This window comes from Rhinolophus ferrumequinum, chromosome 18 (assembly GCF_004115265.2).
Source record: "Rhinolophus ferrumequinum isolate MPI-CBG mRhiFer1 chromosome 18, mRhiFer1_v1.p, whole genome shotgun sequence".
NCBI lineage: Eukaryota > Metazoa > Chordata > Mammalia > Chiroptera > Rhinolophidae > Rhinolophus > Rhinolophus ferrumequinum.
In genome coordinates, this window is record NC_046301.1 from 44,340,704 (window position 1) to 44,367,772 (window position 27,069).

Genomic DNA, 27,069 nt, shown 5'->3' on the forward strand with positions numbered 1-27,069 from the left:
TTTGGGGACCCAATGCAACCTTTTAATTCCAAGCAGCGTTCCCCTCCCCAGCGTCACTCACACACACACAGTGGAAAGGGATGCCAGAGTCTGGGCAGGAACAAAACCCAGGTCTGGGCCAAAAAATATATATAATTATGTACACATATATGTATTTGTAGAGAACGAAAGCTGGGAGTGTGATTAAGGTAGGGCAGAGAGTTAGGTAAGGAAAGCAACTGGGGGTGCCCCAATAAATTACGTTCTTTAGAGGCGTGGTGGGGATGCAGGGGTATGGGCGGGACCTGGTAGCCAAGACACTTCAGCACAGCCTCCTGATCTCATCAGAGGGGTGCCCGGTTCTGCCCAGGACCTGGGTACCAGAACGTAGGATTCTAGCTGACTTTGCCTGGAGGCTTATGGGGGACTGGGGTTCTGTATAGGCGACATCTCCACTCTAAGCCAAGGCTTCTGGGGAAGCCACAGGGCTGAGCAAGAGGCTTCAAAGCATAGGATTTGCAAGGAGAGAACAGAATAAGCTGGAGGGCAAGGCGGTCTCCCTGCTGGAGGCTGTGCTCGAGCCAGCTCCTGCTGGAGTCAGAGAGGTGGGAGGCCGGTGCAGGAAGCTCTCCAAGGTGAGGCAAGGAGAACTAGGCAGACACTGGGTCCTGGAGCTCTCCCTGCCTGCCTGGTGCCTCCACCCCTACCTCTTCCTGCCAGGCCTGAGGGTTCCCCCCAGCCATTGGTCAAGACATCCAAAGGCCTGATCCCCAAGTGCCATGTTCACATCTCCTCTCTTCTGAGGACCTCTCTTCTTGGGGTGGGGGCAGCGAGAGGATGCAGACATTAACTCTGTGTGTGCTGGAGTCCAGCCTGGGTTTGCCCTGTGCAGTAAGGACCGGGGATGAGGGGAGGCCCGGCTCATTACGGGAAGAAACTCCATGTCGTACAATGCAGCACTGAGAGGCCTGGGCTCGTCTCGCCCTGGGCGATGGAGCCAACCTCCTCTCGGCCCACCTCCCTGCTCCCCCACGAGATGATGCTTTGGGGTCTAGTGTTCCTGCTCCGGAGCCCTGAAGCAGCTGGGGTGATGGTCAGTTTCGGAGGTGGGGGCGGTCAGAAGAGGGAGGCCTTCTTCTTGAGTTCATTGCGCTTCCACAGAGCCAGCTTGCTAAACTCTTCGGGAGACATGGCAAATACCCTGGAGAAGTCCTCCGCCGACAGATGCCTCTGCGGGAGGAGACACGGAAGCTGCTGACTGAGGGAGGGGAGGGTGGGGCTGGGCTGAGTGGCCAAGGAGGGCGCTCACAACAAGAGGCCGAGATCTTTCCCACCAGACAGGGGCGGTTCCCCACCAGAGGCCCCTGCACCCACACAGCAGAGCATCTTCCCTGCGTACCTCAAGCCTCATCCGATCCACACCTGGAGGCAATTTGGTTCGCCCCTTATTGGTCACCACCAGCATCTCATAGGGATAGATCTGGGGGTCCGGGGAGAGGGGCAGTCTTAGGCTCATAGTGTTCCCCGTCAGCATAACCCCCCCACTCCCCAGGCCCCCCTATCAGCCTGCGGGGGCCACGGGGTACATGCCATTTTGCTATCCATCTCCCCCAGCTTCCCTGATGCACCCCCATCAGCAACTCCAGGAGGACCCGGTAGCGCAGTCACTTCCCTGGCTTCTCCCAGAGCTGGCCCACCCGCTGTAGGTGCTTCTGCCCACCACCCGCTGGCTCTGCCACTGCCCCTCACCTTCTGCTCCAGCACACAGGGCAGGGAGTTCCCCCGGTCCATCCTCCCCCTCTGGCCCTCTCCGTTCTGGGGAGACCAAAGCCGCAGTGAGCCAGAGTGGGGCAGGGAGACCTCCCCAGCCTTACCCTGGGCTTCTCATGTCCTCAACAGGCAACTCTGTGGCCCCACAGCCCACCTCCCTCAACACTGCCAGTCACCGTCCATGGCTTCTGGCACTCCACGTGTTCCCCTCCAGAAGGGACTCACCTGCAGGCCTGCAGGAAAGAAGAGTCATTGTTCAGAGGTGGCTCTGAGGTCGGCAGGCCTCTAAACCTGCCAGTTCAGCCTCCCCGACCTCCAGCCACACAGCCCTGCCCACATCACGGACACGGCTGCCCTGGGGGCCTGCTTAAGCCCTTTTCCCTGCTCGCCTGGCATCAGGTCGGCCCTGCCTCTCACCTGGGCTTCCAGTCTCACTCCCAGATGGGCTGAAGTCTGTGGACTGTAGCTAGAAAGGACACAAAGGGATCAGAAGGAAGCTGGAGCATTCCTCATGGGTCCCCTTCACTTTAAGGGTCTTCCCGCTCCCCCAGGATGCCCAAGTAGCTCAGAGGCCCCCACATGCACACTTTGCACCCTCCCCCGCATGCAGTTTGTGACCTCTATTCTGGGACCTTACCCGGCTCAGGGTGGTTCTGCCATAGGCGGGGAGAGAGGACGACTTAGATGTTCCCGCTTGCAAGGCTGGAAGACAGCGAGAGGCCCGTTCAGTTCCTGGCTGGACTCATTCCTAAGAGGGCTCCCTCGCTCCCTCCCTGGCCTCCCCCACCAGGGGCAGGGCAATGAAGGGGTGGACTTGGGGGAACCCAGTGGGCCTCTGCTGGCTTCCAGCTCCTGCCCATTATCTTCGGCGAGTGACATTGTGCCAGCAGCCTTGATTTACCTCTACTGCCTTCCCTCTCTCTAACACAATGCACCAAATTTATTAGGTTGGTGCAAACGTAATTGCGGTTTTTGCAATTATTTTTAACCTTTTAAACCGCAGTTACATTTGCACCAACCTAATACATTTGGGCCAAGTGCCCAAGTGTTAACATCCAGAGAAAGCCAGTGAGAGAGTCAGATGAGGAGGATCAGCATTGTAAAATGAACCTCTGGGATACAAAAAGAAATCTATCGTTTTGTCAAAATAATCGAATTATAACAATTTTATTAGCAGTCTCAGCAATAGAGTGTCAAACATTTGATGTTATAATCCAGAAACAATAATTTTCTCAACATTGTCAATGGCTAGATTGCACCAGCAGTCAATATATTTCACATCTGCATGATCAGATGTCACTTTTAATTTGCACATTTAATATCACTTACCTTTCAAGCCCTGCAGATTATAATTCAAGAAGACTGGTCAGGAAAACTTGGTACCTAAGATTCTTAGCAGTTTGGGTAGATCTCAAAACTCCTTCATCTCCCATTACTAGAAATGGCTGGCATTCTATAGCGATCATTTTGACCAGCATTTCTGTTTAAAGGTTTAGCCTTGACAGACTCAAAATTATAAGACACTGTCTTCTTCTTTTTAGGAACTGTCTTCTTAAAACAGTCTTATAAAATCTGTGGTTTTGGAAGTTTGGTGAGAATAAAATGTGTTTTGGGGGCCCTGTTTTTTTCTTAATACATCTCAATTTTTAAGATACTTCATACTTATTTTTTGTGTAGAGAACGATCTGCTTTCACCATTATCATTACTGAAGCATTTCACTTCTGTGATAATCACATGTACATTTCTACTTCAACTGACTGATAGAATTGTGACCTACGAGGCACATAAGATTTTCATTCCAAATCCCTTGTAGAATGCTTATTTATGGTTGCAAGTGACCATTCGATGTTACCCTTCAGTCAGCGTGACATGCCTGTTCGTAGTTCTGAGATTGTTAAGGTTGACTAGCCAGGATGGGAACCCATGCACTGCTGTGATCTTTGATCCCATCCAAGTTCAGGGGCGCCAAAAACGATGGTGACGGAGACATTCGGCTATTTAACTTTGCACGGCCAAAATGGAAGTTAGAGGGCTAATGTTGACTGAAAATCAAATTGTGGTGGAACACAGGCCGAATTCAGTGGGGCATCTCTCTATCTGCCTCGTTCTCCAGGCCTTAACGATGTAATCCCTATTCTCTAAAAAGGCTGCTTGTAACACTTCCCACCCGTCCTGAAATATCATCCTGGTCTCTCGGTGACCCCGTGGATGTCCTAACCACATACGTACCTTATGGTCCCACCCCAGGAGCCTTCACCCCCACTCCACAGAAGGCAACCCCTACAATGGCTACCCCCTGGGCTTTGTCCTCCACACCTGCTTCACCCTGACATTTGAAGCCTAGGGGTCCCATTTTGTGGCCACAGCAGCCTTCTTTGTTTGCAGCTTCCCCTCAGCCTAGTTCCCAGCACATCTCCTGGGGACCTCGAGTGTCCTGATCCCCTGCTCCCCTGTCCTTCAGCCTGTGGTGGAGGACATCAGTGTTTTCACCAGTTCTCAGCCGCTCGCCTGGGCCCTCATCCTGCAGCACCTGCCTCACCAAACTCTGCCTGGATCAGCCTACGGCTCCCCTCTCACCTGCAAGCTTTGGATTACCATCCCTCCGGATGGAAGGCCTTGCGGCAGCAACCTGTCCCTACAGTAGCTATTCCAAATCTTCCCCGATCTCAGCAAGCCTCAACCTCCTTTTGCTCAGCAGATGACCTCCACTTCTAACGTGGCCTGCTCCCAGATCAAGTTTCCAGCCCTCAGAGAGAGAGACCTTTCAAAGCCACCCCATGTCCTGAGGCTGGGTCACTTCCCAACCTCCTCCTAACCAACCTACAACCGGATCTGAACGTGTGTGCTCTCCAGGGTACAGCCGGTTCCCGTCCCTGCCCCTCTCTTCTCTCTCTGCACAATTGCATTTTTCTGACAGTCTTGCTACTCCCTAGAAGCTGCAGGCTCTATCTGAGGCCTGACTCACCCCTCAAGCTTGCAACTCGGTCAAACTCGGCTCCCACCTACATGCACTTCAAACCCAACACGTCCCAAATCAGTCCCTTCATCTGTGCCCCCCAACCATGCCTCTTTCATCATTTCGGTTCCAGGTTTGTCAGCACCCAAGACAAAACCCCAACTTGTCTCTCCCTTGCCTCCCATGTCCAACTAGCCATTGAGTTTAGATGATTTGCTCTCCTATATATTTTTCAAAACTATTTCCTCTTTTCTGGACCTGTGTACATTTTCAGCCTGACCTAGACGACCGGAATGTGTGGTAGACTGTCTCCAAACGTGGCCCGCCACAGCAGCCCCACAGCCTGCGTGCCTTTGTGTAGTTCCTGTCATCAGGAAGTGGATCTCTCCCCTTCCTGAGTCTGGGCTGCCAGTGAGCTGCTCTGACCAATACAATGTAGAGAAAATAATGCTGTGTGGCTTCTAAGGCCAGGCTTCTGGAGACCTCGTGGCTTCCTCGTAGTTTTGTGTTCTCAGATCTTTCCTCTCCTCTGCCATGCTCTAAGGGGGTTAGACTCAGGGGGTTCACGGCATGGTAATCGGAGCACTAGCCACAGCATGGGCCACTCTGGGCTCTGTGGTTCCAGGCTCCTGAAGGCCCTCTACGCTGGCCAGGTTTCCTGTGCCGGGGCTTTGCTCCCACACGTCTTTGCTCCCCAGTGTCTGTGATGTCCTTCTTCCCCTCATTCTTCAAGACTCAGTTTAGCACCCCCACCCCAAACCCTCCGTCACCAGGACTCTCAAAGCACTCACGGTGCACCTCTCATCTCACCAGAATAACAGTTTCCACATCAAAACCCCAGTTTCCATGTCAGTTTTCCCAACTTTTGGAACTTACTGAAGGACAGGATTATATTTTTTCATTTTTATAATCTCCAATGCCTCGCACATGGTAGACACTCAATAAATGCTTATTAAATTAAACAACATTCGCTAATTCTGCTTTAGCTGATACTATCTTTTATCATCTAGTCTTGTTCCATGACTGGTATTCTTGCCCTAAGGACAGCGTGTGTGCCTTGAGCCAGCAACCGAATTTTCTGTCTCTTACACCCAGCAATAGCACAGCGCAGGGCATATGACAGGCCGCCCCAATAGACTATTCGATTGTGGCCTCAGGGTCTGGCCAGGTGATTCCGAGTTCCCTTCGAGGCACTCACAGGTATGAAAGGGTGTCCGGTCAGGCAGGGAGCGTGTTTTCCTCCGGATAGGCAATGACTTTTCCATCTCTTCTTTCAAGATCATCTTTCCCAAGTTGGAAGTAACCTGGGGAGGAAGAAAGGGAGATGGACCCAAGACTTTGATACTCATTTCTCATCTCCAAAAGGTTCCGAGTTGGGCACACTGTAGCAGCCGTGGGGACAGATTTCCTGAGTGGCTGGGCCACGCCTGGGAGCCCGTGGAGTCTGTCATTTGGGTCCAATGCACTGCCACTTGGGTCTGGCCACCCTTGAGAGCAAGAAGTCAGCGCCGCTCAGTGTAACTCTCCCCCAGGGGCCTCCCCGTCCCACGTCACGATGCCCAAAGCACGAGCGCACGCGGCCTTTGTATGACTGCCAACACGCTCTCTCCTCCCCTGGGGACCAGCAGTCTGCTCTCTCTCCTTTCTCCTCTTTCCAGGAAGTACTCATCCTGGCACTGGTGGGACCACCCGTCCTGTGCTTTTGACCCTAATATTCCCCCCACGGAAGCATGAAGTCCTGGAAAAGAAAGGGAATTCCTCCCAGGTTCTGACCAGGATGCCCTTCAGGCACGAACCCATTTGGAATGGAACAGCTATGGAACCAGAGCTTTTGTCCCCAGGAAGACACGGGGGGCCTGGGTGGAGGGTATCGCGCTGCTACCTTACTGAGTTCCTCCCTCTGACGCTCCCTGAGAGCCTTAATCTCCTCCCCGGAGTCATCGTCTTCCTCCTCCTCTTCCTCCTCTGCCCCCCTCCGTGATGCCTTCCGCTTCCTCCATTCTGTCTCTGGCAAACAGGGACAAAAGCAGGCACGTCAACCGACCATTCGCTTACCAAGGATTTACCCGGTGCTGACTCTATGCATGGCACAGGGCTGCACCTTAAAGCAAACACTACAAGTCATCTCTAAACAAGCAAATACAATAACAGTAACACTGTCTCGTCTGGCAGTGAGGCTGTGTGGGCAACACACACTCACACAACTTAAATTCACTGGGGACCACGACCTTGTCGCATTTCTCTTTCTACTGTTCGGAGCTTCTATCACAGAACTTGGGCCACAGTAGCCGTGTGACAAGTGTCTGTCGAATAGTCAAATAAGAGAATGGAAAGTGATGAATGACCCCCAAATAGGGCCATTGACACCCGAGCTACAGGGACGCAGGGACGCGTGAGCAAGGAGCCTGCAGGGTACACCATAGGACAGAGGGTGGAAGTGGGGGTGGGGGTGAGGGTGGGTTCATGCGGTTTCAACAGGGGCTGTGAGGTGGTGTCCCAGCCTCCCTGGCCCCCTCCACCAGTTGCTCCTACCCACAACAGCCAGCGATGGCGGGCACGGCCAGTAGTCGGTTTCGATCTTGGCAGGCTGGTTGGGGTCGGGGGGTTGGGCTGCAGGGAACTTGGACGACTCGATGATGAGGTCCTCAATGAGATGCTTGCTCTGAGGGCTACCTCCCATGGCCTCTGCGGGTGGAGGGCAGGGTCAGCCTATGCCTGCCTGCAGCCCCCGACTCCCCACCTCCCCGCTTCACACTGGTGAGATTGTGGATGTGAAAACAACACACAGGGAAGAGCACAGGGCTAGGTAACGCGCCGTTCAGGACACTTAGTCTCCTATCCCCTCCCAGCCCTCGGCACAGTCCCTAGCATGTGGCGGGAAGGGGGCCCAGGTCAGTCCCGGGAACCTCACCTCTCTGCTTGTAGATGGGTGGCTTCTTGTAGATGTTGGAGTCCGGGCGGGTGGTCTCTGTGGGGAGGCAGCAAGAGCAGATGAGAAGGAGGACGTGGTGGTGGCGGGGGAGGCTGGGTCAGTGATGAGAACGGAGGCAAGTGGAATGGGAGAAGGTAAGAAATTCATGGGCTCCTTTCAGTAGCCAAGACAGAACCCGATTTCCTGGAATGGTCCCCAAGAGGTGGGGCATTTTTGTGCTTTTCTGGTTGGGTGGGAGGGAAGACACGACAGGGCCCATCATCTTTGGGAGCTGGGCCCAGGGTCCTAGCATGAGAGGGTCCGGCCAGTTCTGTGGGCTGTATATACCCCAGAGAGTGGGGGGCGGAGAGCAAGGGGCTTAGGTTCCTGAAGGAGAAAAGAGGTCCTAGGGAAAGGATGCAGCCAGGCTGACAGTAAAACCTACCGGGATGGTGGAAATGGGGCAGGCTGGTCCGAGGGGTCCCAGTGGTTCTTGGGGCTAAAGCCTGAGAGATGGTTCCAGGGGACCGGCTCTCTGCCCACACCTGCAGAGCAGAAGTGGGGTTTACTGCAGCTCCCAGGTCCTCTAGCCTACTCCCTCCAACTCCTAGACGTGGCTTCACCTCATTCCACCATCTCTGTCCTCCCACCCTAGCAGCCCACAAGCCCCCAACCGCAGGGCAGAGGAAGGGTATCCAAAGACTCAACCTGCTGATGGTGCCTGACCCAGGAGAAAGAGTTACATGAGGTCCTGGGTCAGACAGACAGATGGATAGAGCTGGACAGACACAGGATGAGGTCCACTGATTCCATCATCCCCTGGGCTCTGCAGGGCCCTGTCTGGACGCATTTGGGGGGGGGGGGTTGGACCTGTCAGAGGAGGGCTGGGCAGACTCAGGTGTGGTACAGACTCACCTCTGGGGAAGGTGGCGGAGATGTGGATTTGGGTGACAGAGAACGCTGCAAAGGAGAGGAGCTGGTCAGAGTCACAGGGTGGATAAAACCCTCATCCCTAGTCCCCTAGAGGGGCCACTGTATCCCCCACCCAACTCTGCAGCCTTGCCCAGCCAGTGTCTGTGCCACCTTTTCTCTGTCAACCCTCCCCAGTTCCCAGCACTAGCCCTCCGTCCTTATCCCTTCTTGTTCCCTCCTGGGCAGAGTCCTAAGTCTTTCCCTAGGACACACCAAGAAGCCCCAGATCCTGGAGCAGTGTGCATGTTCTCTGAGGGCCAACAGAAGATGTCTGTGGCCCTGTCCTCAGAGCCTGGCAATCAGTGGAAAGGAGACCCACGGCATCCGGCATGGAGTCCAGGCTCCTGGCTGGCCTCATCCTGCTCAGCCATGACGCTCTTTCTCGAATACCACTTACAAAGCACATGGTTGTCTCATGCACTAACTACCTGGTGAGGTGGATGGGCAGAGATGTCACCTGTTTTACAGAAGGAGAAACTGAGACCACACCATCACACAGGTCACTCAGTTAGGATTTCCAGCCTCCGAGTTCAGTGCTCCTGGGCGTTTTCCACAAATCTGCTGTCTTTCTGACCTCTCCCACCCGCCTCCTACATGACCCCTCTGTGCCGCTGCCATTCATACATGGCCTCCCCTGCTCCCTACGTGAGCTACCCTGCTGCTCATCTGCCAGCTCTCTACAAACACTTGGGCATCACTGGTTGATTCCGTGCACAGTTCCCTTTCTTGTTTTGGAGTCTGGCCGCTAGGAAATAAGGCACGACAGAGATTCTGCCTCCTACCCCACGTGTCGGAGGAGCCATTCCTCTAAGTCTTATCTAGGAGGACATTCCCCCCACCTCACCTCCCGGCTCCTGGGCAGCTCCACATGTTCCAAGAGAGAATAGGTAAAATGGGGCTCGTAAATCATAAGGTCAGGCCGCTCGATGTCCAGGATGGCCTTGTCCTTGGGGATGGCGGCCAAGTCCTTGTAGCCCAACACCTGATTATCCATCTTGGCCTGAAGGGAAATGGTGCCAATGGAACAGACGTGTCGAGAGGCTCACCTGGGATCCTGGCCTTACAGGCCAGACTTACAATGTATTAGGAGGAAGAAAACGGGCAGCCTTCTTAGATGTCAGCTCCTATAAGTTAACAATTCCATTACGTATTTGGAAGGGTTAAGAGAGTCCCCTTAAAAGACATCGTCTTTCACCAAGCACTCTGGGTATAACAAGACAGGCCCAGACCAGGGGAACGGGAGACGGGGAACCGTCTCTGGATTTTGGGGTGCTCTTTGCCCACCAGCCCTGCAGGACCATCACAGGGAGGCAGAGAGAAGCCGCTGAGCAGTGAGTGTGTCCACCCCTCCCTCTTCCCAGCCTGAGGGTGCTGGTGGCGCAGAGGTACTCACCACGATGCTGGAGGGAGAGCCCGGAACACTGGAGTCTCGGGAGGAGCTCACGCTCCCAGGGGAGGTGAGTGGTTGCTGGGGAGAGTGAGAAGGCGGGCGTGGGAATGTGAGTGCGGGCGAGGGCCGCTGGCAGGGGTCTCCAAAGGCGCAGGACCCGCCGCAGGAGGGGGGACTAGGACGGAGAGGACTTCCCTAGGCCTCTGGGGCCCCAGGGTGCCGTGCTGCGGGCAACCACCAGGTGGCACCATTGACCCCGACCTGACCCTCGGCGGGAAGCCTGGCCCCACCCACCTTGAGACCCGGGCCCTCACTGCCCAGGCTTGGATGCAGCCCGCGCACCTTCTGCAGCCGTTCCATGCAGTAGATGGCCGGTCGGGTCACTCGCAGATCCTTGTGTGCGAGGGGAGACGACCGGGCGTCAGGCTCGGCCAGGCTCCGGGTCGCTGCGCGCTCGTGGCCGCGAGTGCAGAAAGGGCGTCCCACTGGGCGGTAGCGTCCTCATCCCTCGGTGACTCTTCAGGCAGCTGACTGAGTACAGGGCCTGGAAGAGGAGGGAGAACGTGCCAGCCAGGCTGTCGAGCCCGGATCTAAGCGGGCGAGGGCTGGGGTTGGGTAGCCCCTCGCGCTGGGCCCGGGCTCCGGAGAGCGGGGCGGAAGGGCGCCGGGCCGTCCCAGGACTCAGGCTTTCCATTCGCTCAGCCCGGGGAAGCAAGTGCGCCTATGGACCCGGAGGCGGGAAAGTGGAGGGCTGCACTTGTTTTTGTGCCATTGTTCTTTGGCTGGAAAGGAAATGACGGCAGGGGTCAACTGTCCGGGTGCTGCCACTACATCCCTGCTTTGTACCACCTGCCCTGCCCTTGGGCTGCAGGCCAGTTTCAGGCTCAGGTTCTCACCCCCCTTCGGCTTCTGTCACGCCTCTGTCCTTGGCTCTGTGCAGGCCCCTCGTCCCACTCCCCCTCCATCTACTGTCCACTGTGCCCCTCACTCTCATACCCCAGGAAGGCAGAACACAGAGGAACTTAGTAATGCCTATCTGGTGGACACACCGGGAAGAGAGGAGGGAAAAGGAAGCCGACTTAGGATGAAGTGGTCAAATCAATGGCTGGGGGCTGCTGCTCGGCCACACACACACCCCTTCCTGCCCTGGGTCCCCCCCCCCCCCCAGTGAAGAAGGGAAGGAAGAGGAGGCCCCATGCCTGTCCCTGTACGGCAGTCAGTCTCACTCACTTGCAGACGTTTGGTAAATCACCCTTTGGGGCCAAGGCCCCATCCCAGCTGCCCACAACCTTCTCAGACGCTGGGCAGTGCTGAGGCTGCCCTCTGAAGTGCTACTTCGCTGCCGCTAGCGCCCCCTGCTTCTGCAGGAAGGCAGCCTAGTGTGCAATGCTCGCCCTTTGTTCCTAGTGAGTTAGGTCCCTCTGCTGCAGTAGATTATGAGTTCCCTGGGGCCACCATCCATGCCTTCTCCTTCCTCAGTTAACTCCCTTAGCAATGCTCCCTCCCCCACCCCCATGCCCCAGTACTGGACACATAATAACCATTCAATGAATGCCTGGCTGAGTTTGCAGTGTGACGCCGGCAGTAGGACTGTCTTTCTGTCTGCTGGCAATATACCATAGAGTGAAGAGAGATGATGGCTCCAGAGGTCCAGGGAAGAGGCAGCATAATGTAGTGGTTAAGAGCATGGACTCGGGATGGGAGATCCTGGAGGTGAGTACAAGACTCTGCTACTCAGAAGCTGTGTGACCTTGGACAAATTACTTACCCTCTCTGTGCCTTGTGTTTCTCATCTGTGAAATGGTGTCATAGGGTTGCTCTGAATATCAGCTAAATTATAACATGTGAACTATTCAAAACATTATAAAGTCTAGGTAGAGTGTTAGTTATTATTTCTATCTCCACAGGGACTAATGAACTTAGGTGGTTTTTCTATAGCCAATCTTTAGGACAGAGAGTCATGGAAGACTGACGTCTTTGGTGTTGCCAATCTTATCACCTATTACTTTGTATCAGGCCATTCTTTTGCTCACTGTCTCTCCACCGCCAAAACCACCTGCTTGCTGCACAAGCAGCCCTCACTCCCACTTCCCTGCTTTTGCGTATGCCCTTCCACTATTCTCCATCCACTTCCTTTTCTCCCAGATCCCACCCATCCTTCAAAGTCCGTCCTAAACCTCCTCCCCTGGGAGGCTTCCCTTACTATTCTAGTCCTCACCCTTCTTTGAATTCCAGTGAGACTTAAAAAAGAGAACCATGTAACTTAGTCCTAGATTATAGTTGCCTGACATGGGAACATATTTTTTTTGCCAACTAGAATGACTGCTAATTTCTGCAGGGCAAAACAAACAATAATAATAGCTATCATGTTTTGCATACTCATGCTAGGTACTTTGATAAGCACTTTACAAGGATTATTTTGTTTCATCCTCCCTAACAACCCCATAAGGTAGACCCATTTTGCAGATGAGGAAACTGAGGCTCCGAGAGCTTAAAAACTTGTCCAGAGCCATGGAACTGAAAATGAGTGTGTCTTTGGTATTGGCATGATTCAGAGTGCCTATCTAATACTGTGTCAGGTACATCGTGAGTATAGACTAGAACCTGCCACATTTCTCAGTTCTTTTTGGAATTCTAGAGCCAAGACTTCTCCAAGACAAGACTCTGGCCATCAGAGTCATACTAGGTGTGTGGAATCCGTGGAAAGTCTCCATTTCAGAGCTTCACGCCTTCTCCAGCTTTCTTAGCACTCACTTTGTAATGCTCTTAAGTAGGTATCTGATGACCAAAATAAACTCTAGTATGTATTCAAAGAGCAGTTAGCTCCCTCCCACTCCTCTCTAATCTTTATTAACAGCCGTTGTCAAACCAGTTATACACTTGGCTTAGCCCTAGAGGCAAACACTTATTTATCCATCCATCCATCCATCCATCCATCCATCCATCCATCCATCCATCCATCCAGTCATGTATTGTTTTACCCTCCATTCACCAGATACAATGACCACAGAACAGCACTCTGTGATAAGTCTTCTGGAGAACAGAAAGATGCGTCAGAGGAGCTAGTTGCCCCTCCAGACATGAGGCATGTACATAGATAACTCCTGTGCAAAGCGAAACATTACATGTGGCAGATGAGATAGTGTAAGGGGCTGTGAGAGGTCACAGAAGAGGATCACTCCTGCCTGGGCTATCCAGACGAGAAAATAAAAATGGTTTCTTACAGGAGCAGGTAGGTGGGGTAAGCCTTGAAAGATGCTCAGTATGAAATCATGCAAAAATGGAAAAAAGGATTCTTGAAAGAGAAAGCAGCATGAGCGAAAGTGGGCACACAAGCAGCCCTGGTTCTGTCTCTGGAACACCATGTATGGCTGAATTGTAGAACTCATGAGGTTGAGACACGTTTGGGGCAGATGGGTGGGGACCAGCCTGTGGAGGCCTTGAGTCCAGACTAGGGGATTTAGATCGTGTTCTGTGAGCAACAGGGGCCATGCAATGCTTAGAAACTTTGTAAACGAAGAAGTGACAGATCCAAGCAGTGCTTTGGGGAAATGAATCTGGCTGTGGCCTGGGAAATGGATGGCACAGAAAGTGGCCGTTCAGAGAGAGACTAGCCCAGAAGCTATGGCAGCAGTTCAGATGCCATAGACTGTGAAGGTCTTGACTTGGGCATGGGGCCAAAAATGGAAAGGGGCAAATGGGAGAAATCCTAGTGGCACAATGTACAAAATAGGACTTGATCTGGAGAGCCCCAGGAGAGGGACAGTTGGCAAGCCCGAGAGACAGGAAAAAGGGAAGCAATGCATTCATTCACTTTTGCCAGCTTGAGGCTGCGGTGGGTGCTGTACGTGAACAGGTGGGAATGTCCAGGGGACCCGGGGGTTGAGGGAGGGGCAGGCTGGAAATAGAGATTTGGGAGCTATTGGAGCTTACAGTGGTGGTTGCCCAGGGAGAAGGAAGGTCAAAAACAGCCCCCTGAGAAACACCCAGGGGACTAGAGGAAAGAAGTAGCCAGAGGCAGCATGAAAGGGAGGGAGGAAACTAGATGGCCAGCTCCTTGGGGGACAGGGAGTGTGTCTAGTCATTCTTTATATTTTCACAAAGGGCTGGATGCACAATGAATGTGCAATAAAAATACCGAGAGAAAGAATGGGCAAGGGAGGGGAGAAGGGGCTGAGAAAGAATGTCGAGAAGCCAAGCGTCCCTCGCCCAGAGAAGGCCTGAGTGCCGAAGGGAATGACAGCTCGCCAGGGTGGATGTCAGGGCCAGGCGGTCTCTGAGGAATAGTGAGGCCTCCTTGTTAGAGATCACAGAGCAGGCAGGCCTGGCCAGGACACACAGGTCACTTCCGAGAAGTATGACAGAAAGGCAGGATGGGGCTAGGAAGAGTAGCTTTGGAGGAGGTGAGATTGGCTGAAGGTTTTTAAGGAAAGGGGAGACTTGACATGTTTGCAGGCAGAGGGAAAGGTAGAGAGGAAAAGATGGTGGCTGCTGGGGAGAGGGGGCACCTGGCAGGAGCCCCATTCAGCAGGGCAAAGGGACCCAATCCATGTCCAGGTGGACGACTGGCTTTGGAAAAGAAGGAAAGGAAACCACACTTCCTGACAAGGAGAAGATGGGGTAAAAAGTGGGGTAACCACATACAGGGTCCTTTAAAGGGGTCAATGCCAATTGGGAGGCTCTTATAAAAAGTGAGAGATGAGGTCCTAGGTAGATCTTCCAGGTGGGTTAGGCAGAGGTTGAAGAGAGCAGAGAAGGTTTGGAAGGGTCGCGGTGGGGAGTGAGGGTGGCTGCGCAGGTTGGGGAGAACAGAGAGCTTCCATGTGTCCTGGAGGCGGGGCTGCAACCTGGGAGACCCTGGCACCCTCCCCTTGACCACCCATTGGGGTGGGGAGGACACAGAGTGGAGCAATGACTGCCTCTCAGGGGTAACTGCCAGGCCCGGAGGGTGGGGAGCCATGTCACAGGTGTCCACGGCATGCGCTGAGACCCACACTCACGTGCACACACCCTGCCCCACAGGCACAGCCGCTCAGAGACGGGATTCAAAATGCTGATACCTCTGCTCTGCCCCCTGGCCCCTTCTTACCCACGGTTGTCCACAACCTCAGGCCCATCCCCGGGGCTGGGTCTTGCCCCTCAGCTCCCAGGTCTCCTCTCTCGCCCTGAGCCACATTCCTTCAGGACCCTCACACCTGTCCCCCCCCCCCCCCCCCCCCCGTACATTCAGAAAGCAACCTGGTCAATTGTTAATACCTTGCCCTTCTGGAGGCATTTGCATTTGAACTTGAGGCTAGCCTTAAGGCATAAGGTCTTACTGGTGAAATTTTAAACCAGCAGGGAAAATGTTTTTGGGGCGGAAGAGAGTGTGTGTGTGGGGGGGGAGGAGGGTTCTTGGCTTCTCTCAAATTACCCCATGCAGGCAACTGCTTGCTCCGCCTACACGGACACGGCCCCTCCGTGGAAGCTACTCTCCTCCAAGCCCACACCTTCTCTCACTCAGCCTCCTCCAGCCCTCGCCTACCCTCTGCCTATGCACTCGCACTCCCTAGGTCCCAGCAACCTTTCATGGAAAAGGCCACAAGGCCAGGCTGCAGCAGGAAGGGAGGGCAGGATGGAAGGAAGGGAAAGAACCTGGGAGGAAGGCAAGCCCAGGTGGCGGGAAGGACATCTCCGCGGTTCCCCCTCCCCACATCACACACCAGCAGCGAGCTCCTCATCCTTCCCTGTGCACCCCACCCTCCCCTAGCTGCAAGGCCTGTCTTATCTAAGCTACCAGCCAGCCCCACCTCACACTGCCCACCCAAATCTCCATGGCAACCAGAACCTCTCCGCTCCTGGATGGGGCGATTCGCCCGCCCACCTATCCCCACTCTGTCTTGCTCCAGGTGGGGGTTGACCTGACCTGACGGTGGCTTGTAGAAATGAAGGCTCCCCTGGCAGGCCCGCAGCCTGGGTCCTCTGGCCCGGCCTCTGCTCCTACCCTAAGCCAGCCACCACTGGCTTGGCAGCAGCTCCCTGGGTCACTCACTCCACTATACCCTCTCTGCGTTCACACAAGCCAGCGTTTCCCCCACTTAGATGAGGAAACCGCGGCTGAGGGTTTGACTTGCTAAAGGCCACCTGAATAGACGCCAGATTGCAATTCCTGCCCAGGTCTGTCTCAGGTCAAAACCAAGGAATACTCTTTTCAAGGGGTCCCCAACAATCCCACTTCATCTGAACTTGGCACTTGGAAGCCCACGTGTTAACCTCACACAGGGGAGCGGCCCAGAATCCTGCTAACTGGCCTGGCCTGTGCACACAGAGCAGGGAGGCTGCAGGAGTCAGGCTCTGTGCCCCTCAGCAGGGTCAAGCCTGGTGCAGACAGTAAACCCGTTATGCAAGGAGGCCAGCTGTCCGAGTGGGCTGGGTGCAGGGTGGGCAGGAACTTTGCCCTCCCCTCTTCCTCCAGTTTCATTCACAGTGTGACTAAGGTCCTTGCTCCAGCCCCCGCTCTTTCTGCTTTCCATTCCCTTTTTCTTTACTTTCTTCATCTTTCCTCCCTCCATCTGTTTCCCTTTCACCCTCTCCCGCTCCTGGCCCCACCCCCGCCGTTACTGTGGCAACAACTTAGTGCCAGAAATAAAGGCAGGATCCAGCTAGGTCACCAGTTCCCAAAACAGCATCCCAGGGTGGAGAGGGGAAGGGCGGACAGGCTCAGACCAGAGGAGGGAGCAGGGAGGCCGAGGCCTGTGTGAGAGTGGGCGGTGTGTGTGTGTGTGTGTGTGTGTGTGTGTGTGTGTGTGTCGGGGGGCACCCATACTGCCTCAAAAAGCACGTGAGGCTAGCAGGGCCAAAAAGCACGTGAGGCTAGCTCCCTGCTCTGGGCCAGTGGCTCACCAGCAGCCCTCACTTTGGCCAAGCCTGAGGCCTGTGCCATTTCTAAGGCTGGCATAGCCCTAACTCCCTCCTCTTCTCTCATTTTCTCCTTCTCTCCCAGCCCCATTTCCAAAGCCCTGTTCTGCCTGGTAGGACTGGGGTTGGTGTTTCCTCTAATGGAAACACTATATCGCACCCTCTCACACTCTAGGAAGCACCAGGCGGGGGCAAAAGGGCCAGAATCTAGGTCCTGGCCTGAGAACCCATCTGCACAAGGCCCTGGCTTCCCTTCACTCCTAATGACAGCGGGACTGGGCCCAGGCATCCCCGCCTGCCTCACAGATATGCATCTAGTCATCTTAGATCTCTCACTTGAGTTTCTGTCTCCTCTCTATCTACCCTCTGAGGAAACCCTCTTTCTGTGTCCCCTCCGCCCCTCAGGCTTGCTTGGTCCTCAGCATTTTCCTGCTTTGGCATCTATTCTTAGCGGGTCCTATGGGCGGGTTGTGGTGTCACTTGTATGAGCTGGATTGACAAGGCTGGGGGACATCCAAGGGTCTTGCATCCCAAATTCAGCTTTCTAAATTATGGGACATCTCTATTCTGGTCTTTACACACATACAGGAGCTCTGAAAGAGGAATTCCTACAGACCTGCACGCCCAGGGGGACAGTCTGCCCCAGGTGTTTGACACACATGGCCATGAAGAAGCCCACAGCCGTGAGGTGAGACTCACACGTGGGCACAGGCAGGAGAGCCCACACTGAAACACCGTTGCAGAACTCATGCCGCTGCTTGCAAGATCACGCCCCCACTCTCCCAGCGGGGCCCCCCCACAATGACACACAGTGCCATTGACACCCCCTCGCACCCACTCACCGGTCCTCCCCGTCACAGCCACTTGTACCATGTGCTGACACCCCCTCCCCAAGCTGTGAATATGTACAGCAACACACACACAGCCCGCCCCCACCCCCGCCGTGACCCATCCCTGGGGGCGGGCGTCCTGTGCCACCCATTCCCAAAGCACGACTGTCTCCATCTCCTAGACCTCCTCCTGCTCCCCTGACTCTGGCACCCTTACAACACAGTCCCCTGGGAGGGAGACACCAAGTGCATCTGCCTAGGAAAGGTTGCTTGGCCTGTCAGGCAGAGTTAATGGGAGCCCGTGGATCCTCAGGGCCTGGGTGACTGCTCAGCCCCCAGCCCCTTCTGGGAGAACTGGGCTCAGTCCTGTGGCCACGCCCTGACACCCAACCTCATCCTGCATTGGCCATAGCCCAGCCTGGCCAGCCAAGGTCTAGAAGGCGGCTCCCCAGGGCCCTCTCCCCAACCCCCACCCAGCACACCCCACACCAACAGCGTTCAGGCCTCTGTGTGAACTGTTCCCCCTCCAGAGTACCCACGGTGTGAGGGAAGTGGGGCTGGCAATGCCCCTCTCTCCCTTCCCTGTCATTCAGCAAAGAGGGAACAGCTCGTCCAAGTCCAAGAGACCCCGGGCCCGTCCGATCACTTGGACTTCTGGCCCACATAACTAGGTGAAGGGGGCACGGGGTGACAGCATGGAACACCCCAGCCCCTCTTCCTTAAATCAGCATGCTGTTCGATCGGATGAAACCCAGTTAGTCCCAGGGTCTGGCCACCCAGGCCTATTCTCCCACTGAACAAGGGGCCACAGTGGACCCTCCCCAGGGGCTCCGTGCCCTCTCCAGAGCCTCTCTCCCAGGCTGGTGTTGTGGCCCAAACCCCACAGGGGGGAAGCGAGTGGGAGACCCTGCCACCTACCTGTTCCCAGACAGCGTGGCCCAGACCCGAGCCCCAAGGCGAGATAGGAACAGACGCAGGCCCCCGGGGGCCCAGCCTGTCCTAGGTAGCAGGCATCTCTTCCAGGAACCCAGCTGAGCTTTTCCGGAGCACAGTTAACAGGAAAAAAGCCTGCTGGGGTGTGGTGGTGGGGAGCTGGAGAAGAAGAAGACCTACCCTTCTGGGCCCCCACCTCCCTCGCCCCCACCCTGCTCTTCCAAAAGCCTGGCGCTTGGATCCCTGTGCTGGGGAGTCTGCGTCTGGCAGGCGGGTGGGCAGGACAGCAGGCGGGCGGCTGGCTCCCCCTCACGCTCCCCACCTCCAGCTGATAGCGTGTGGCCAGCCCAGGGTGTGTTTGTATGTGTCTGCCCTTCCACCTCGCTCACTGCAGCTCAATCCATTTCAAACAAGAGGAGCATTAAGCCGGCATCATGACGAAGCAGAATCGGAAGCAGACTGGGCCAGCCGTTGGCCTTTTTCCCTTTCCCACACCCCCAACCCTGCAACATTCACGCTCACACATACATAGCCCCTCGAGCCTCCTCATAAACAGCCAGAGTGAGTCCGAGTGGGGGTGGGGGGGGACAGAGCTGTACTGATAGCCAAGGGATGACGACGCCTGATTTCTCCAAGCACCTGTGTTTCCCACTCAGCACCTAACAGCAGCCACGGAGGCCTCTGGGGTCCCTAAGGGCATGGGGGCCAAGGGCTAGGGGTATGGGCACAGATGCCAGAATTTGTCATCTAAGGGTTAATCCCCTCCTGGGAAGGATGGATGGGAAGACTGGGAAAAACAAGTCCTTAGAACAAGAGCTGGGGCTGGCCCTTTGGGAACCTGAACCCCTTGGGAAAAGTAGCAGAGCACAGCTGTGGTGTTTCAAGTGAGAAAGACCCCATTTCTTGCTAGGGCAACTTCATCAAAAGGGACCTTCCTGTTAGGCGATGCCCAGGTCCCAGCACAGAATTACAGGGATGTGCCTTCCCTGTCTCTAGGAAGACCTGTCACTGGCCTTTTGGTTCCCTTTGGGTTCAGGGCAAAGCCCAGTTTGTGACCCCCAGGGTCAGGCAGGGGAGGCAGCCCAGCCAGCTGACCCTGGCCCCAGCCTCCTCTCCACTTCTGCCTGGCAGACCTGCCTACCTAGGCAGCCCTTGCTGTTGCCCTGGTAACCACTGCCCATAGCCGGTCAGCTGATATATCAGCTGTCATTAAGGAAATCGAGAAACTGGGGAGGGGGCTCTGGGATACCTGAATGAAAAATCAGAGGGGAGGGTCTTTTGGGGGACAAAGTGAAAGTATGCCTCGGGACCTCTTTCTGGAAGAGAAGAGGACAGGAGGGGACAGGTAGGGACAGGAAGGGAGGGATGTGGCTGGATTAGTGGAAGACAGAGATGAATCTTGAAGGATGGGCTCCAGAAAGAAAGGAGGCATGAAGAAGGCAGGTAGCTGAGTGGCTGAGGCAGAGTAGACAGAGTCTGCGTAGCTGCTGTGTGTGGTGGGGGAGAGGGCACTGTGGGAAGGTAGGAGAAAGGTGGAGGTGTGTGGGGGGGGACACAGGATCCATCTAGCCATGAAGTAAAGGCCAGGAGATGATCTGGGAGGGGTGTACCTTTGATATCGCAGGCGGGGCCACAGCCTTGGAGGAGAGGAACCAGGCCTTCCTGGGTAACCAGCCTGGCCTCCGCCAGCCTCTCTGCTTTCTCTCCCTTCCACCCCACCCTTACTGCCCTGGCCCCACCCCAGGCCTGCACTGCCTCCCTCCTCCCATCCAGGAAACCAAGGGCCAGTCGCTTTTATGCCTCAGCCTTTAGGACCCTTGATTTTCCCACTACCTCGGGTCCTCCCTTGCTCTCACTCACCCCTCACCAGGCCCCACCCCACGAGGTTTGTCTTCCTGTGCAAGGGTCCCAGAGGTAGGGCTGGAATGAGCTGCTGCTGGAAAGGACAGCTGTGGACAGGGGCCTGGAGAGAGATGGCTCATGAGGAATGGGTAACAGTCTTGGGGGGGGGGCTGGGAAGGAGGGGAGCGTTCTCCTCAAGGAAACAAGCATGATGGATTGGGGGGAGGGGGGTAAAGGGGAAAGGCAGGGGTGAATGGGGAGGGTTCACGGTACCTTCAAGGGCCTGGGACGTGGGGCAGGAGCACGGCAGCTTCCTCAGTGACATACACCTCCATCCCTCGGCGCATCTCCACTCCGCCTCCCGTTGCCAAGACAACCTGCCGGCTCAGCCGAGGAGGCGGCAGGGAGGGGGAAGGAGGCGGCTGTGGCTCCTACTGCCTCTTCAGTGATGGAGGGAGGGGGCCTGAGGTCGGCCTCTCTGCAGGGGTAGGTGGGGGAGCTTCAGGAGCCAGGGCTCCCACCCAGCCCCACCACTCTCCCCTCTCCCCTTCCACAAGGCTCTGGGATTGGCTCCTGAGGAAGCCTCAGCAGCACCCTAATTCAGGGCCAGAAAGCAGGCTAGCCTTGGAGAAGGAGGCAGTCCTCGGCAGTGGAGTTGAGGAAGAGCAGTAGGAACAAGAGAGGGAACAAGGGAGCCTATATGGAAGGGTCAGAGGGTGGCTTCCGGCAGGAAGGAGAGCTCCTGGGCATGGCTGGGGCAGGCACATGGCTTCGACTTAAGGTCCAGAAACCCTGCCCGTCTGACCTCTGCTATCCTTGAGCACCTCTCCTAGTCCCCAAACCTCTCGTTCCCCTCGACCTACAGGAAAGTCAGAGCCCAGGACAGTGCTTGTCCTGTCCCACAAGGCCCAGTCCCACTGCCACCAGCTCCGGAGGAATGTCCCTCCACTGGCAGAGCCACCTTGGGCAGGAATAATCTTCAGCCAGCCAGCCCCCGAACCAAAGGGACTGCAGAGTTAGGGCTCCCTCTGTCGACCTGAGGCGTGGTAGCTGTCAAGGTCATTTCTGGATGAGAGGGATCCTGGTGTGTGTGTGTGTGTGTGTGTGTGTGTGTGTGTGTGTGTGTGTTGGGGTGGGGTCCAGAGGGCACACTCAGGCCAGGAGACCCTTCTCTAGCCCGCCATGCTCCATTTCCACCTCATCTCTGGCCTCATCCTACGGAGATACTTGCTCTGCCTCCACACCCCCGCCCCCTCTGCGGGCTTCCTGGGCCCTGCCTGGCCACACCCAGAACACTGGTAACAGGACTACCGTACCTTTAAGCTCAGGATTGTCTTGGGGCCTTGAGGATGGGCACAGGAGGCCACAGTAGGCACTGGGGCTCCTGCCCCTGGAAGGCAGGCCGTCCCAGGCCCAGGACACCTACTTCTTAACTCTTTTCCCCAGCAAGGTCACTGGTGCCAGACGTCCTGACTGGACTCTGGCCCCGCTGCCTGCCCCCTCCCCAGAGCCGGTGCAATAAAGCTGCTCTGTCCTCTGTCTCCGTCTCACTCCAGTGCCCCTTGCCCCGCCTCATGCATGAACCTGTCGGGGAAGGGAAACACCAGGGACCCCCCGTGCCGATGTAGTCTAAACATTAACTCCCAGGGAGGCTGACTAGGGCATCTGGGCACCTGCGGAGAAAGGAAAGTGACAGAGAACCGGGCCAGAGGAATACAAGGAAACACCAGGGCCTGGACGGGACCTGTTCTTATCAGAGTTTGGAATCCATGTCCCCCTGCGGTCACTAGACCCTCTGTCTCCTGGACCCCAGCATGCTGCCCCAACCCTGACCCCACGATTGCATCTGCTCGTTCCCCTTCTCAAAGCCCCACACTATCTCCTCCCTGCCACCGCAGAAAGACCACACTCTCTATAACGTGCCCCAGTCACTTCCGGCCCCTTCTCTGTGCAAACCTTTATTTGTAGCCAAACCCATCAACGGCTCACCTTCCCCTGAACACACCTCACTCTTCCTGCCTCAAGGCCATGCTTCTCATTCTGTTTTCACTCTTGGTATTTTCACCTTGTGGGTCTTTGCTGGCTGAAATCCTGCCTGTTCTTAAAGATCATGCAAACGGCAGCCCTTGCCACTTGCCTTGCCCCATGCCCTCTTCCCCGCTAGAACCCACTGTGCCTGGCTGGCTGGTGGAGAACATTCTACTCGCGGTGTTGAAGAGAGGACAGAATTTAGACTGTAAAATTCGCTGGCTGTGACCGTGGATGATGTCACATGTCTGTGTTTGAGCTGGCCCACACGTTCCATGGGAATAATCTCACCCCCTAAATAAGGGGCTCCACGTGAGCATCCTGGGATGCTGCCTGGCACATTGCCGGAGCTCCGTGCATGTTAGTGTCTTTATTTCCCATAGCTCTTATTTCCTCTTTCCCTCTTTTGGGATGTACCAAATGCTGCTTCGCTATCTTAGGTGCAAGAGAGAGATTTCCAACAGTCCCCCTCTCCTCACGCAAAAATACGCCTTTATATGGGTTTATCTCCCCGAATTAAATTTCAAGTGTCTTGAGAGCTTGACCGGATGACACAATATCGTGTCCATCACTTTTTATTAACTGAAGGGCTAGCTAGCACAGTGCTTGTATGTTGTAGGGAATAGATAAATATTTGGATTAACGGCTTAGGACCCCTCCCCTCCCAAGTCTACCTAAGGATGGAGGGTGAAGGCCAGATTCTGGCTTCTCATCCTGACTCCACCTGGACGAACTGAAGGCTGCTGGCCCAGTGGTGCCTTTCTGGGCTTTCCGTTGGTTTATTCCCCCAATAAATCCTTACTCTGTGTAATGTACTGTGCTGGATAGTGGTGGGGGAGAGGCAAAGACGGACTATTTCTACATCTGAGGCATTTGCTATCTAGCAGATCCATGACACAAGCATAAATAAATACGGTCTGGACCAGCCGTGATGTGTGCCATAGGGCAAGGGTGTACACACCAGCACAGTGGACACATCCACTTCCCCCAAGAGAGTGGGAAAGTCCACGGGGCAGATGAGATGGCTGCAGTCTGGATGTTCAAGCTTTCTGGAGGAGGGCATACTCGGCAGTGGGAACCTCATGAACAAAGACGGGCACAGTGAGCTTGCTGGAGGGCAAGAGTTGCTGTTTTGCCAGCGTTTTTAAAGGGGAGTTTTAGGGATGGGGCTGAGAAGTGCACCCCAGCAGGATTGTGCAAGAGTCTTGAAAACCATTCTAAGAAGTGTGCTAGTGGCGAGGACAGAGCTGTGCTTTATGGTAAGGTAAGGCAAGCTGAACAAACTGTGACATCCTGGAGCATGCGTGTGTGTGTGTGTGTGTGTGTGTGTGTGTGTGTGTGTGTGTGTGTCAGGAGGCAGAGAGACCATTTAGAAAGCTTTGTAGCGATGAGACATCCCAGGGAGGTCTGGCAATAGCATTCCAGAGTTTGGAGGAGAAAGCAGCCGTGGCCAAGGGGGTGAGAGTTGAGATGTCGGACTGCTCAGAGAGAGACAGCATGAAGAACAAGGAGAGAACACAATGGCAGAAGTCGTTGGGAATGTTTCTAGGAAAAGGACGCAGGAAAGAGAAGATCCAAGCAGGGAAAGAATAAAAAGAGGGCAGCCTGTGGCAGGCTGGGGGAGGAAAGAACTTCAAAACGGGTGCTCCCTGGCGGTGTCCAGGGCTGTGAGGCTGAGGACACCCGGTCTGAGGCAAGGCTTTTTTGGGGCGGGGGGTTGACTGGAAAGTCACTGCCACTGGAGTCCGAGGGACACGGTGGAATGGAGTGCCGTAAACAGAAGCCAGCTGGCAAGGACTAAAAAGAGAGTGGACTCCCCTTCTCACTTCCTGCTTTGGCTCCCCTCTGCCTCATCTGGCTGTTTGGAGGGCAGGACGGAGAAGGGAGATCAATACGATCAATATGGAGGTTATTCTTAGCTGGAGTTCTTGGTCGTCCTAAGCAGGCACGGGATCTGGGGCACGCTGTTGCCACCTCCCTCCAGGGGAGGGACATGTTCATCTTGCCCTAAGTCTTGCCCTCCTGTGTCCCCCAATCCATGCACACTTGCTTAGAGCCTTCGGGCACACAGAAACAACCAGGCTGCTGGAGCCAGCTTGGGGCCCTCTGAGACCCACAGGAAGCCTTCTTCCTACCACACTCTCATATCCTTGAAACCCCTCTGGGCTCCCGTGATTAGACATCCATCACTTTGGCCTCTTCCTGCTAGCATCTTCACACTCGCCAGTTCAGAGGGCATGAGTTGAACAGACCACCCCAGCGTATGAAGCGGCGCCACGCATAGAGAGCCTGGACTCGGCAGAGGCACTTTGGTGTGGTGAGAAGGTTCAGAAAGCCCAGCCCGGGACCCAAGGCCACAAGCAGGCAGCAGACCGGCCAGGCTCAGGCTTGGGGTGGGGCATCCGCGCTCTCTGAGATGGCACAGGCCTCCAAGCTGCCTTCCTCCCTCACCCTTCTCCATTCTCACCTCAAACACCAAGAAAGGAAACAGTGAGGGCTTTCTGGAGCCGGCCCCCAGAGGCCTATCTGTGCTGGGGAGGTCAGAGAGGGGGAGGGAGGGGCCGAGAAAGGCAGAGAAGAAAGCAGAGGCAAGACAAAGGGCCCCGTCCACCTTTGAAGCCGTCTCTAACCCGAGCCAGGGAGGGTGGGGGTGGGCCTGAGAGCCCGGCTGGGGGGAGGCAGTCTAGAGTTTTTAAAGCATGTCTCAAATTCCTGCGGAAATCAGAGGAATTGTAAGAGCTCGCCCTCCCCAACGCAGCTCCTTCCCAGGCCCCTGTCTCAGCCCCCCGAGTCCAGTCCTCCACACCTGGGTGCCCCAACCCTTTGTTCTCAGGCAATTGCTGGGCGTTGCCCCTGAGTCTAAAATCCCATTGAACTCACCAGTTATCAGCTGTGGCTCCAGACCACCCTCCCGACACACACCCCAGAAAATGACTCCCAAGACGTTTCCCGCAGTTTTCACGGGGATTAAGGCTCTTTGTGACTGGGGGGGAGAGAAACAACCTGCCTGGTGAAAAGCAATTATGACAAGCTGGAAGGAGAATGTCCTGGGGCCTGCGGACCTCCCTCTTGGCGGTGGCAGTCTAAATTGCCCAGAGTTGGGGGTGTCAGAGAGGGTTCCAGTTCTCACCGGGGAAGAGGTGAGGGAGCCACCGCCCACCCCCGTCCATTGGGACTGCTGCTTCCCTCACCTCCCGTTGGACTAAACCAGGCCCCGCCACAGCTCCCCGGTCTGTCCTCATTTTTAGGCCACGCTTGGGAGAAGTGGGGAGAAGGGCTATCGTTCATGTTGTTTCTTCTCGCTCCATGATCTCCTTCCCCACCATATCCTCAGAAAGAGGGAGGGAAACTGAGGCTGGGGGTCCGTCAGCAGAAGACAGAGCTCAATGGGAGTACTTCCCCCAAGCGCAGGGACCTCCCGGGAAGGGCCTCCCCTTGACAAGATTAAAGGCCAGTGCGAAGGAGGAAAGAGGCAGGTTTTATGGCCTCTGAGTTCCACCCCCCAGATGCGCACCTAGGGGCGTCTGGGAAAGCCCACAGGACATGCTGGGGGGAGAGGGCAGCCCCCTCTTCCGCCCCCTCCCCGGGGCCGCGGGCCGTAACTGAGGTTCCCCTCAGGTGCGCCCCCCGCCGGCCCGCGCGAACCTGGGAGAACGAGGGGACACTTTCTCGTCCTCACTCCCCCTTCCACCCCCCACGCCCTCCTCCCGCGCCCCGACCCTCCTCACCGGAAAAAAGCAATCCTGCTCCCGGCCAGGCGGCATCAGCAGCCGGGGCGCCGGGCCTGCTGCCCCGCTGGCCGCCTGCCCCGCCCGCCCGGCCCGAGGCTCGGCCCCAGGGTGTGGGTTCTCTGCGCCCCAACAGGTAGCACGGGACGCGCCGGGAGAGCCAGGAAACCGGAGCCTGCGGAGGGAGGGGCGCCCCGGGCTCCCGCGGGCGGAGTTGCGGGCCTCCCGGGCCATCCAGGCCTGCGAGCCCTCGAGGCCGCCCCGCCCCGCCCCGCGCGGCTCTGCACCTGCCGGCGCCCGGGCCTGGGCGCTGCGCGTCCCCGCGCCTCTCCGGGAAGCCAGCTTATCCCCCGTGGAGCTTTGGAGTTGGAACCCTCCACCACCACCCTCTTCAGATCACCCGTTTGCAGGAAAATGGTTTTATTCTGGGGCTGGGAACTGGGGGTGGGGGTGCAGGCCCGGGGAGTGGAATGTGAAAAATGGTCAACCCTCTTTTTTCTCTGTTTTTTCTTTTTTCCAGAAACAAAAACGAAAGTCCCTTCCTACAGTCTGGCCAGGAGCAGTCTGGAAGCTGGGGGCAGACACACAGAGAGACACACAGGGAGCAGAATTGGAGGAGAGCCACCTGCAGACGGTGTCTGGGAGGCCTCGAACCTGCTGACCTTTCCTCTTGGTTCAGAGTTCTGAGTCCAGGGGACACTACAGCTCCTCTCCTGAGGCCAGTCCCAGCCCTGGGGCCTATTCCAGTGTGGGGTCCGGGACGCTGCCCTGAGGCCCAGCCCTGGTCGGTGCCAGTCCTGCCCCTCTCCAGTGTGGGGCTCTGACACCTGTC

General features: G+C 56.0%; 1 protein-coding gene across 7 annotated transcripts; it reads right to left on the bottom strand.

Moving 5' to 3' along the window:
* On the bottom strand, positions 1–26,406 carry DMTN (dematin actin binding protein). Of its 7 annotated transcripts, XM_033134575.1 has the most exons (17): positions 26,238–26,406; positions 20,755–20,959; positions 10,322–10,523; positions 9,983–10,057; positions 9,434–9,589; positions 8,533–8,577; positions 8,063–8,162; positions 7,618–7,674; positions 7,239–7,391; positions 6,589–6,713; positions 5,905–6,010; positions 2,387–2,451; positions 2,167–2,215; positions 1,975–1,982; positions 1,729–1,794; positions 1,379–1,459; positions 1–1,209 (listed from the first exon to the last, which is right to left on the bottom strand). In XM_033134575.1, exons 3-17 carry the CDS (start codon positions 10,337–10,339, stop codon positions 1,096–1,098), a joined length of 1,218 nt encoding a protein of 405 aa, XP_032990466.1. In that variant the 5' UTR covers positions 10,340–10,523; positions 20,755–20,959; positions 26,238–26,406; the 3' UTR covers positions 1–1,095. The 7 variants fall into 7 exon arrangements, with proteins under 7 accessions (XP_032990466.1, XP_032990467.1, XP_032990465.1 ...); XM_033134576.1 differs by lacking the exon at positions 20,755–20,959; XM_033134574.1 differs by lacking the exons at positions 20,755–20,959; positions 26,238–26,406 and adding an exon at positions 18,625–18,983.
* Between the last annotated feature and the right edge of the window lie 663 nt (positions 26,407–27,069).